The sequence below is a fragment of the Nicotiana sylvestris genome, chromosome 3 (genome assembly GCF_000393655.2).
Source record: "Nicotiana sylvestris chromosome 3, ASM39365v2, whole genome shotgun sequence".
In the NCBI taxonomy this organism is placed as follows: domain Eukaryota; kingdom Viridiplantae; phylum Streptophyta; class Magnoliopsida; order Solanales; family Solanaceae; genus Nicotiana; species Nicotiana sylvestris.
This window is the reverse complement of record NC_091059.1, coordinates 15,971,215-15,983,592: the sequence shown is the minus strand read 5'-3', so window position 1 is coordinate 15,983,592 and position 12,378 is coordinate 15,971,215. Positions and strand designations below refer to the sequence as shown.

Genomic DNA, 12,378 nt, shown 5'->3' with positions numbered 1-12,378 from the left:
CGAATAAGTTGAGGGGCAAAAATATTGAGCATATGCCCTAGAGTGATCTCTCGACCAGCAAGCTCCGTGATCTTGAGCAGTATGAGGAACATTTTGTATAAGTACGGCGAAAGTTGAGCCGGGCATACCTCGTAGAAACGGCAGAAGTCTACCACCAAGGAAGGGAGAGGAAGTGTATACCCGACAATAAAAGGATATGCGTAGAACGCACAATATCCTGGGCGGTCAAAATGTATAATATCATCTCCTACCACCAGCAACATCTTAACATGGTGTGGAATCCCCCATTTGGTCTTAAGCTCCGTAATCGCCACTTCATCCATAATAGAGGAAACATGCTGCGGTTTCTCTCCGGCAGGGCTGTTAAAATCAGTCCATGGCTTCCCCGGACGGGGCAATATTTCGGCCGTTGTTAGAACCCTCTCATCCTCCACCACCTCCACTCCTCCGGGAGCAAGAGCATCATTTTTCGGCGCCGAAACTTTAGCAAGACTGTCAGCGCGGGAAGAAGTACTCGCCATTTATCTCGATTGAACAGAGCGAATAAACAAAGGGAAGTAAGAGGGAAGGCGATGATGTCAATTTCCGACTAACATGAGAGTGAATTGAAAATCTGAAGTACCGGAGAAGGTAAAGACCCGCAAAAATCCTTTGATAGATCGAAAAAGTATGCTAATATAATGGTGTTTTCCCCATATTTATATGAACATAAACGCCCCGAGCGGGAAACCCGAGAGTCGCCAATCAAAACTGATAGGGCATGAGAAACGGTTCAATCCATAGGGAACGTGTGTCATAATGATAGTGATTACAAACGACGTTTCGAATCATCACAACGGTTCAACCCCGAATGGATGCGACGATCCAAAGGTATCATTGAAGCGTTACGTCATTGCCTCGACCTAAAAATCTCGCTCAAGGCGTAAACATTTAGATTTCTCCTAACTTTCGAATCGACAGAATTCGCCCATCTTGCCCGCTAAGAGATGACCTCGACGGACGGAGGGACTAACTGTTTAGGTCAAAATTTGACCATAGTGGTCGACCAAGCTGGGATCTCGCCCAGGTGGCAAAATAGTAAAGAACACCACGACCAACCTCAGGGTCAAATCATCGGCATCGTATGTCAAGTCAATACTGTACTCGAGTAATGACGAAAAGGACAGTCGTAGGAAAATATGTTGGTCAAAGATCACTGAATAGAAGTTCTAGGAACTATATATAGATGGGTGTAAGCACTAACAAAGGGGGAGATCTATCACAGAGGAACAAGGGCTCTGCTTTTCCTCTTTGCTCTCTCACATGCGATTCTTTCTTACTTCAAATATGTAAGCCCAATTCTCGTGTTTGATATAAGATTACAATATTAATAAATCTGATACATTCTTACAATTTGTTATTTCCCGCTATGTATATTTGGATCCGAAATTAGTTATGCTTGACTAAGATTTACCTCCTTTATTATTGATAATTGGAGTTGGCAAAAGAGCCTTAAACTTTTTTGCTCAAACATATTTCTCCAAGTTTTTTACTTTGAACTCAAGACGGTTCATTTACAGCTTATTTGGATGATCGTTACCTATTGTATTATATCGTATTATTACTTTAAATGCAATATTTGTTTTGATTTTTATTAGTTAAATTTTATTGTATTGTATCGTTAAAACAAAAAATGCCACTTTATGTAACGACGGATTTGGCTTGGTGATGTCTACCTTGCTCCCCCCTATCTTGCCCTTTGTGTATTATTAAATAATCATTATTTATGTTTTACCCTACTTTTTTATATAATAATTTTACTCCGAATCCTATTTTCTTAGTAATGCTGCAAGTTTATTCTTCATGAAACAAATTGTTGCAAGTTTAGTAATGTTCCGCATCCTATTATTTGTACGTGACATCATGAAATGACAATAAATGATACAATTTATCCAAATATTATAGTCATCAAATAATATAATATAATACAATACATTATAAAATGACATATAAAAACCATCCAAACATACTGTTAAGACATGTAAACTTTCAAATAGCTAATCAACTGAGCTTCTGAAATTTCCAAAAACTTTTTACTGGTACCAATACTTTCCCTCTCCAAATAGTAAGTAACTAAAAGAAAAGAAAAAGTTACAAAAACGAACGAAAGAAAAACCATCGGAAAATTTCGTAACCCTTTGAAAAACCCAGTGAAAGTAATTGTTTCCCAACGTTATTCATCATCATTACAGAGTTAAGTCAGTTGGTAGCAATGGAGAAAGGGAAAAGCAACACCAAGAAGAACAAGTCATCATCTTCAACTGCCATGACTCTCGACCAATTCGTTTCCACTATGGCCCCTTTACTAGATTTGGAAAAGGTACTCACCTACACCCCTTTTTTCTCCAATTCCCCACGTTTTGGCCATTTTGGGATTACAGATTGTCTTTTTTAATTAGAAATGTTTATGAAAGAGGTGATAATGTGTATGTAGGAATTACGATACTAAATGGCAGCCCGGTGCATTAAACTCCCGCTATATACACGGGTGCAGGGAAGGGCCGGACCACAAGGGTCTATTGTACCCAGCCTTAACTTGCATCTCTGGAAGAGGCTGTTCTCACGGTTTGAACCCGTGACCTCCTGGTCACATGGCAATAACTTTAAGCAATTTTACCCGTTACGCCAAGCCTCCTTCAAGTAGGAATTACGATAATCTTTATCATATTATTCTAATACTCCCTCTGTTCCCAATTAACTATGCTTAAGACCTTTTTGGGTGTCAAAAGGTCTGAATTTTGACTGTCAAATGTATTATGTTATCCTACTTCAGTAAATGTCAACACCTAAATTAGAGAATTAATGTGGGATTTCATCTTAAATTTGGACACCTAAGGTGGCAAATTTTGCCTATGTGAGCTTGGGAAGCATAGCCCGTCCCTAGTCAGTATGAAAGAGAAGGGCTGTGGTAGGTTGATGGCCATCTTAAAAACAGTTAGATTAATCTTCTTAAAACTAAGTTGGCGGGCCTGATTGAGAGGAATGCGTACAAAGTATTCATATAGCCGACCCCAGCTCATTTGGAATTGGGATGTGGTTGTTTAGTTGGTTGGACGCCTAAAGTTGGATAGAGGAAGTAGTTGTCAAAGCTAGAAATGTTCTTTATTTTTTCCACAAAAATGCTGATACTGTGCTGTGTTACCTGAATGATCTTTCAAGGAAGCTGAAATATCACTTTCCATGAGCTCAGCTGAGACGAGGAGTTTGGATTCTGCTCAGAAGAAGGGCTCCACTATTCTTAATTTGAAGTGTGCTGATATCCAGGTAGTATATTTCTCTTTCCTGCTCCTTGCTTATGCTATTTTGGATTCATTAAGTTAGCTAGATTTTGCACGGTCTTTTCACTAGTTTTGCGTTTTATGGACAGACAGGGCTAATGGGCAAGACACTGATGGAGCTTCAATCAACCAAAGGGGATATTCTTCCGCCTCACAAGGTGAATTTAATCTGCTTAAAAGGAATGCTCTATGATGCTTTCAAGCTTTAGGGGTTTTATTGCACTATAAAAGATATTTTCTTGGTCAGAGATAAAAAATAAAAACGGGCAGCCCGGTGCACAAAGTATCCCGCATTCACGCAAGGGCCACACCCCAAGGAGGTATGATGTAGGCAACCTACCCTGATACAAGCATCTGATTCCTTGGTTAGAGATCAATGCTGTCAAAAGGCGAAAAGCGTAAAAATGTGGTAACTGTCTGCTGGGCATCAAGTGCCAAGCAAAATTAAAGCACTCGTTTCAGTGAAGAAAAAAGTAGATGAAAAAAATTTAAGAATATTTATTTCTAACAAAGATTATTATTATTATTATTATTATTATTATTATTATTATTATTATTATTATTATTATTATTTTTCTGAAAAGGTAAAGGTTATTATAATCGTAAAGAATGATTATATGACCAACAAATGAAATATATGAAGTAAAAACCTTGCCGTCAATTAAATTCAAAACCATTTTTAAAGTTGCAAATGAATAAAATATATGAAGTTAAAACCATTTTAAATATTTAACTCAAATGCATAGATGTATTTTTAAGTTTCTAATTCAATTACTAGTTTTTTCAAACTAACTTTTCGTTTTCTGTTCATAATCACTAACGTATTCTTTTATAATGTTTTATTAACAATAAATATATCGCTTTCCAGTTATATTATCACTTAGTGTTGCCATCATTAACACAGTCTGTGGCTGTTGAGTTGCATGTCTTGAAATCCTGGTGCCTGCACTAAAATGCCGCCTAAAAGAACCAAAGTGTACAACCTGCACTAAACTTAGCTTCAGGGTTTAAGCTTGCCTCTACCAGTCTAACAGAGATTGATGAGACCAAATGTTCAGTACCCTTCGTAACTGTGACTAATTGATCCTTGTTGTAACTAGGCCACTTACTGTGTTTGAGTTTTGATGATATCATATTTTACTCTTTTGAACTAAAGCTTTAAGCTCTCTTCCCCTTTCCCCTTCAGTTTCTTTTAATTTGCAGTCGCTATTTTTTCTGAAGATACTTCCTTCTCTTGCAGTTTGGCACTCATGACGTTGTTGTTCTGAAACCAAACAAAGCTGATTTAGGCTCCCCTGCACTTGGACAGGGGGTTGTCTACAGGCTAAAGGTAATATAGCTGTAAAGCATTTACTTGATATACAAAGTGGAGAGAAAACCAACAATTGAAAAAGAAACGATGTGAAGTGAATATTATGTTGATTGAAATGGTCATAGAAAATGTTATGTTGATTGAGACCAAAATATATTTTTTTATATAAATTTAAATTTTCTATTATTTAATATTTGTATGGAATGTAGGTTATTAGTAATGTTTTTAGGTTGGATCCTTAAAAGTTTGTTTTCTCATGGAGCAGGACTCATCTATTACTGTTGCTTTTGATGATGTCCCGGAAGAGGGTCTGAATAATCCTTTACGCCTTGAGAAGTTGGCAAATGAGGTACATGATTCTTGATCTGAAAAAGGTGATGTTTTTTGCCTAGGTATCCAGTACATTTAATAGAGATGAATGAGTATCAACACGGTCTTGATGTAACAAATAAAAGCATCTAAGCCCTGTTTCCCATGTAGTTGATTGATACATAGAATACAATTTGATCTGACTTGACGTTTTAAGGATCACCTATTTTTTGAGCAATAATGTTTGACTTGAATATTTTTAAGGTAGTTCCTTCCCTAAGTCACAAGGCGGATTTTTACTATACCTTTCCGAAGGTATCAAAATTAGTAGTTCTATGCATGCTATGTTGTAATTTTGATTGTTTGAAGTTCAGGAAAATCCGCGCTCTAGAAATTCTCTTAGTTGTACTAGTGGAGAAAAAATATGTATGAAATTCTGAAGTTTGAAGAGTCTTTCTATTGGAGTTGCTTTCGTAGGTGACCTACCGTCGGATGAAGGACACATTGATACAACTGAGTAAAGGTGTGCTGAAGGGCCCTGCCTCTGACTTAGTTCCTGTTCTTTTCGGGGAGAGACCACCAACAATGTCTAAGAAGGATGTCAATTTCACTCCTTTTAATCGCAACCTTGATCACTCTCAGGTTGTGGAGGCATCAATCGTTTTGATTATTTTTTCTTAAACATGCCCCTGTTCCTACGTCATCATTTTCTCTCCTTCTGTCTTTTACGTGTTCTACTGGTGCATTCTTTAAAAACTAGTATTTGGATTAGTCCCATTTTTTTGGCAGAGAGGCATAAAGAATCTTGCTTGTTATATTTGATCATGTGTATACCATCTTGATTTGTACCAGTCCTTAGAGAAGCCTCGACAAAATTGCAAGTAAAAATAATTAATGCATAAAGTTTAATTATAGATACCAAAGATTTGTTGTTACTGTCCTAAATCTGTACCATAGAGATGATTTAGGTATTGAAAGCAATTGTAATACTTGCGCTTTGAGAAATCTGTAGGAGCAGACAGGGATGTCCATGTTAAATTCCTAACCTTTGCTTACTGAAAGCTACATAGTGTTAACTTCTAGATTCCGGCAAATGGATGTCTAAATGGCTTGTTTTTCTGCAATTTTCCATTTGTACTATGACTGCTTGTCAAATGTTTGACAGCCTTTTAAATCAGTTCCACTCTTGGCACCTGGATGTTAAAACTATTGAGTTGCACATATTTTCAGCCATCAACACCATTAATACATATTTAGCCAATGCTGCGAGGACTCTCTAAAATGCCCGCACCTGTGTCAGATCCTCCAAATATACACTACTTTTGCAGGATCCGACACGCATCTGGTGACATTTTCGGAGAGTCCGAGCAACATAGCTTGTAGCAATTGCGTTCTCATAAAATGATCAATATTGGAGAAGAATTTTCATCTTAAAAGTTTGACGATAGGGCTATAAGGATGAAAAAGTACATCTTATATAAAAAAGAAAGGAAATGAAAAAGTTGTGAATCACTCCAATTGGCTCATCTTTATTTTTCAGGTTTCATCTTATATCTACAAAACTTTGGTAAATCACTTCCAGTATTTCCCTTTTTATGTCTCTGATTTCAAAACATACTGTTACAACAAAATGCTAGCTTTGTTAAGACAGAATACAACGGAAAGAAAGGATCCATAGGAAATGTCAACTAACTAGCTTTAATACTTAGTTGTTTTTTTATCAACCTCAACTAGTTTTAGATTGAGGGTAGTTGATTGGTTGATTGACTTTAAACAAAGCAGCTACTTAGGGTACATTGCCTTGCATTTTTCCTTGGTGTTCTTGTATTTAATGTGGAGTAATGGGGCATTAAGCAGTATCGATGATTGCTGATCTGTATGCTGGTTGCTAGAAACTGATACCTTATCCTTAATCTTTGAAGAAAGATGCCATCTCAAAGGCGCTTTCATCCAAGAACGTAATTTTGCTGCATGGGCCTCCTGGAACTGGGAAGACAACTGCTGTTGTTGAGATTATTTTGCAGGAAGCGAAACGTGGTTCAAAGATCCTTGCTTGTGCTGCTTCAAATATTGCTGTTGATAACATTGTTGAGAGACTTGTTCCACACAGGTAAAGATATGTCTTGGCCTCTTGGGTGATTGACTTCTAGTTGATACCTTTCTCCTCAGGGTGAAACTTTGATGTCTGTATTGAAATGAGCTTTTTCAGTGTAATTTTTTCTATCTTTTTTTCGATAACCGCCTAAAGTTCCAATAAGACAGGTGAAAATAATTTCCATTATCTCAAATACTACAACTTAAAATGGTCAGAAATGTGCTTTACCTTTCAGAACTTTGGTTTAATTTAAATGGTGCCACTAAAATGTCCCTCTGACCAGAACATTTGGTCTGCTCTTGGATGAGTTTGTAAGTTAAGTGTTGCTCTGACTTGCAGTCTGTTTTCTTGCCCACCTGTATTATTTGCTTCTACAACAACAACAAACCTAGTGTAATCCCACATAGTAGGGTCTGGGGAGGGTAGAGTGTAGGCAGACTTTACCCCTACCTGGATTATTTGCTTCTATTTAAGATGATGTGTAAACTGTAAGTTTGATGTTGCAATTCGTACTAGTAGACACATGAATATACCATCTTTTCTGCAGGACTTTTATGCCCTAGCTCTGAGCTACACAAAATGATTATTTTTAGTTATCAGATTTTGAGATGTTATTCGAATTCTTAATGGGTTTATTCTGTCAATGTTTTGTCAGAGTGAAGTTGGTGAGATTGGGACATCCGGCACGTATGCTCCCACAAGTACTGGATAGCGCTCTTGATGCCCAGGTGATATTCCTTTTCATTTGTCAAGAATCTCGAATCATGGAATGCTATTGGGTCACGCTGTTTTCTTGTATGGTGTCTGTTTCTTTTAGTACATAGGAGCATAAATACACCTTCTTGCTTTCTAAGTGCACTCTAGTTAAAAAATAGACTAGAGCACACTAGTTTCTTATAACCTTTGTTTGTTGGGAAGGATTCCCGGGGATAGGGCGGTCCGGCATTCATACTCGGGTTTTCCCCGCCTTTCTTACTCGAATTTGTGATCTGGGGAGAACTATGTTGATTAGCAATAAGTTGCCTTTTTTTCCCATGCACATTCTGTTTAAGTTCTTTTTTTATGACTGGGGGCTACATTTTGTAATCTCTTCTTTCTAAATAGGTCCTACGTGGTGATAATAGTGCTCTTGCAAATGACATCCGCAAGGAGATGAAGGTATGATATGCTCAATTGTTGTCAATTATTCTTTAGCTTGTCCAAGATTCAGAGGAAGTTTACTCTCAGTATAAGGATTTCTTTTGGAAGTTTGAATTATCAAGATAGGTCTAAGATATCCTTTTTCCTATTCTGCAGTTCATTAAGGTCTGAATATTTTTGTGTGTACTGTTGCCTTGTCCCATTTGTTTCATGATGGATTCTGCAGACATTGAATGGAAAGTTATTAAAAGCTAAAGATAGAAATGCAAAGAGAGATATCAGGAGGGAGCTCAAGGCTCTTTCAAAAGAAGAGCGTAAAAGGCAGCAGCTAGCAGTAACAGATGTTCTTAAGAATGCAGATGTAGTCCTGACAACATTGACTGGGGCATTGTCCAAGAAGTTGGACGGCATGTCATATGATTTGGTTATTATTGATGAAGCTGCTCAGGCATTGGAAATAGCATGCTGGATTGCTTTATTGAAGGTGAACATGCTATCACTGATGCCTAAATATCCGTTCTATGGATCAATTTTTTGCTAGATTTTTTTTTTATGTTAAGAAACTGTCAATCAGTTCTTTAGGCAACTCCTGCTAGACTATTGATTAATATAACATCAACTTTCTCGATAAATGAATGGATGTAGGAGAGTGAGAATTGGGTTGTAAGTTCTCTTAGACAATATAAGTAGTCAATCCATGTAATTAGCTGAGTTAGCAGACTGGCATCTGAGTTTGAATTTGCTGGTTTGCCCAAAGGTAAAAAATGAAAACGAAAGATCTCCTGCTAAGTTTTTGAACTTGCCTGCCCATTTTCTGGAATATGACATATGAGAGCTATACATTCCAAGACTCAGCCTGCTTAACTGGAAGGACCTTCTGTGTTGCCAGAGATGTACATAAAAAATTCTCATAATAACCAAGAGGTTTTTTGCTGGTGGGGCCACATCTTGCCTCTTGCCATGGATAAGTAATTGGATCATTTGTATTGCGCTCAAGACTGATTACTTTAAGATATTAATTTATTGGACATACCTTATTATGTGAGATAAGTCATTAACATCCTTGTGGAATGAAGTATCATCAAGTCAAAGATGATACTTACTTCAGCCTTGTATATAGAGTGCCAGCACTTTTGCATTGGTTTGCTTCCTTCTCACGGAGTAATTAGCTATATGTTGTGAAGTTTAGATTTTTTCTTGTAGAGACAGTCAAACAACTTTACTGGTTGGTAGTCTCTTTTAAACTTTTTATGTTATGGTCTTCCTGTTCCACTCACTTTTCTCTAGTTTTGGAGGAGGTTTAGGTGTGTGGATTCTTTAACAAATCATGAGAAAATGATAAAGAAGCTAATGACTAATCAGAAGTAGCTTAACTGGCTAGTCTAAAGCCCTTATGGGTTAACTTCTCCTGATAATATTACAACAACAACAAACTCAGTATAATCCCACAAGTGGGGTCTTGGGAGAGTAGTGTGTACACAGATTTTACCCTTACCTTGAAGGTAAAGAGGTTGTTTTCGAAAGACCCCCAGTTCAAGAAAAGATGAAAAGAAAGCAGTAACAACAGCAAGATCTCTTGATAATGTGGGTTTCTCGCATATGTTGGTGGCTTTGTGAGTTGCACTTTGGGTTAATGTGGTTCGAGTTTCTAATCAATGTAGCAGTTATTTGTGCTCTTACTCTTACTGTTCAATATTTTTGAAAAATCTATGTATTTAAAAGCAAAAAGTGACAAGACTCATGGAGCTTGAAGCGAGAGTGAAAAGTGAAGTGCACTATTCTTTGAAATGAAACGAAAAATTTACATAAAATAAAAAAATACCAACCTTATATGAATTTAGTACTACAATACTAAAATTGTAATTAAAATACAGTCAGACCTCTCTATAACAGCATCCCTATATAACAACACTACACTATAAAAACCAAGTTTTTTCGGAACCAATTTTCATGTTATGTTATAATATATGTCCTATATAACAGCAATTCGATATAACATCCAAAAATATCAGGAACAAACGAGGCTGTTATAGAGAGGTTTGACTATAAATTTCAATATAAGATATATAATAATCCAATATTAATCCAACTCCTCAAAGCTAAGATTGAAAGAACTTTCCGTTTGATAACCTTGCGCGTCATTGTTTGAAGTGCACATTTTCGAAGTGCGTGACTTCATCCATGAAGCAATAACCGCTCGCTTCGCATCGCTTTAGGCAATAAACTGATGGCTTTTAATAACACTGGAAAAGAAATAGAAAGTTAAAAACAGATGAAAAAGGGATCATACTTAATAATCAACTCTGGAGCAAACTAGTAAGCTAATGATGTGGTTCCTCGCTTACAGGGATCAAGGTGTATATTGGCTGGAGATCATCTCCAGCTTCCTCCAACCATTCAAAGTGTAGAAGCTGAGAAGAAAGGACTGGGAAAGACGCTTTTTGAACGTTTAGCAGATTTATATGGAGATGAAATCACGTCTATGCTCACTGTTCAGTACCGCATGCATGAACTGATTATGAACTGGTCATCCGGAGAGCTGTATGATAATAAGGTGCTAGGTCATTTTTAACTGTTGGTTGAAAATAAAAATGTTTTCCATCATTATTAATTTTCTACTACAGTCTAATATAACAATATCAATGAAACGTATTGGCATCTAATATTATCCAAACTTTTCTGCTGCATTTATGATTGTAGATTGAAGCCCATTCAAGTGTTGCTAGCCATATGTTATATCACCTTGAGGATGTGAAGAAAACACCTTCCACTGAATCAACCCTTCTGCTCATAGACATAGCTGGGTACTGGCTCTTCTCTCACATTTTTTGGGGTCATTCTTCTTTCCCATTTCAAATAGGAAAGTTCTAAAGTTGAAAGTCGAGGTGGTTTGGTACCAGAACCAAAATCTGTGTACATGTAGAAATTCTACCTGTAACTTCTATGCTCAGGTCTTAACACTATATATTTCAGGTGTGACATGGAAGAAAAAAAGGATGAGGAAGATAGCACATTGAATGAAGGTGAAGCTGAGGTTGCCATTGCCCATGCAAAGAGACTAGTCGAAAGCGGAGTCCGAGCTTCTGATATTGGATTAATCACTCCTTATGCAGCACAGGCAAGTGTGATTAATAGTAAAAAGATCAAGCTGATTTCAGGTTTGAGATATACTAAAAATGCTTGTGCAGGTTGTTTTCTTGAAAAAGCTCAAAAGCAATGAAGACAAATTAAAAGAAATGGAGATCTCAACTGTTGATGGTTTCCAGGGTCGAGAAAAAGAAGCCATTATCATTTCTATGGTCCGATCAAACTCAAAGAAAGAGGTACTCTTCACAATTGTAGGAACCCTCATGTATAGCTAAACTGCTCATTTTGGGTAACAACATGGCGAATCTAATATGAAAACATTTCATGATTAGGTGGGATTTCTTAGTGACAGAAGGAGAATGAATGTTGCTGTTACACGAGCAAGGAGACAGTGCTGTCTTGTATGTGATACTGAGACAGTCAGTGGTGATAAATTCTTGAAGAGGTTGATTGAGTACTTTGAGGAGCATGGTGAATATTTGAGTGCTTCGGAGTATGGAAATTAATAGTGTTCTGCAGTTGGAAGCATCATTATTAGTTGCCTCTTTTCAGTGCTGCAAACAGTCAAGAGAGAGCTCCAAAAACTGTTGCTGCTTATAATTTGTAGCTGTAGGTTATAATCCGGGAGCAGGCAAACGGACATGAAATATCTATATCACTTTTCTTGTACGCTCTGCTGGCTATGTAGGTTGGATGCAGTATCATGGAAATCTCATTTTTTATGTGAGGCAAATTTTGACTTGACAATGTACTATGTGGTTGTACATTCACTGATATAACTTTATTGTGGGAGAAAAGTGATGAGCACTGATGTACTTTATGTGTTTATAATCTTTGGAAATATCAAGGGGCATGTCAATGCATTTCGTGAAGAAGCTAACTTGAAAATCTGAAGCTCTTTTATTTAGGTTCTCTGCTTTGCATATTGGCACATTGTGAGAATGCTAAAATACAGCTTGTCATCAGATGTCTCAGAACACTAGGGAATAGTGTCAAGTATTATTTAGCTCGTTAAAGTCAGGAAGTACGAAAGATTTCAAGATCACTTTAAGGTATCTTGTTGGATCGTCTTAAGTAATTTCTGTTTTACTATAGTTTTCTTCGAAGATTTTATTAAT

At 37.0% G+C, this 12,378-nt stretch overlaps 1 protein-coding gene across 2 annotated transcripts; it reads left to right on the top strand.

The window, feature by feature from the left end:
• The first annotated feature begins 2,047 nt into the window (after positions 1 to 2,047).
• Positions 2,048 to 12,123, top strand: LOC104233824 (uncharacterized). Of its 2 annotated transcripts, XM_009787277.2 has the most exons (15): positions 2,048 to 2,359; positions 3,199 to 3,303; positions 3,407 to 3,475; positions 4,558 to 4,647; positions 4,895 to 4,978; positions 5,416 to 5,580; positions 6,861 to 7,048; positions 7,689 to 7,761; positions 8,138 to 8,191; positions 8,400 to 8,657; positions 10,521 to 10,727; positions 10,874 to 10,977; positions 11,147 to 11,291; positions 11,362 to 11,496; positions 11,593 to 12,123. In XM_009787277.2, exons 1-15 carry the CDS (start codon positions 2,252 to 2,254, stop codon positions 11,764 to 11,766), a joined length of 1,959 nt encoding a protein of 652 aa, XP_009785579.1. In that variant the 5' UTR covers positions 2,048 to 2,251; the 3' UTR covers positions 11,767 to 12,123. The 2 variants fall into 2 exon arrangements, with proteins under 2 accessions (XP_009785579.1, XP_009785580.1); XM_009787278.2 differs by lacking the exon at positions 2,048 to 2,359 and having other exon boundaries at positions 3,411 to 3,475.
• Positions 12,124 to 12,378: the final 255 nt, after the last annotated feature.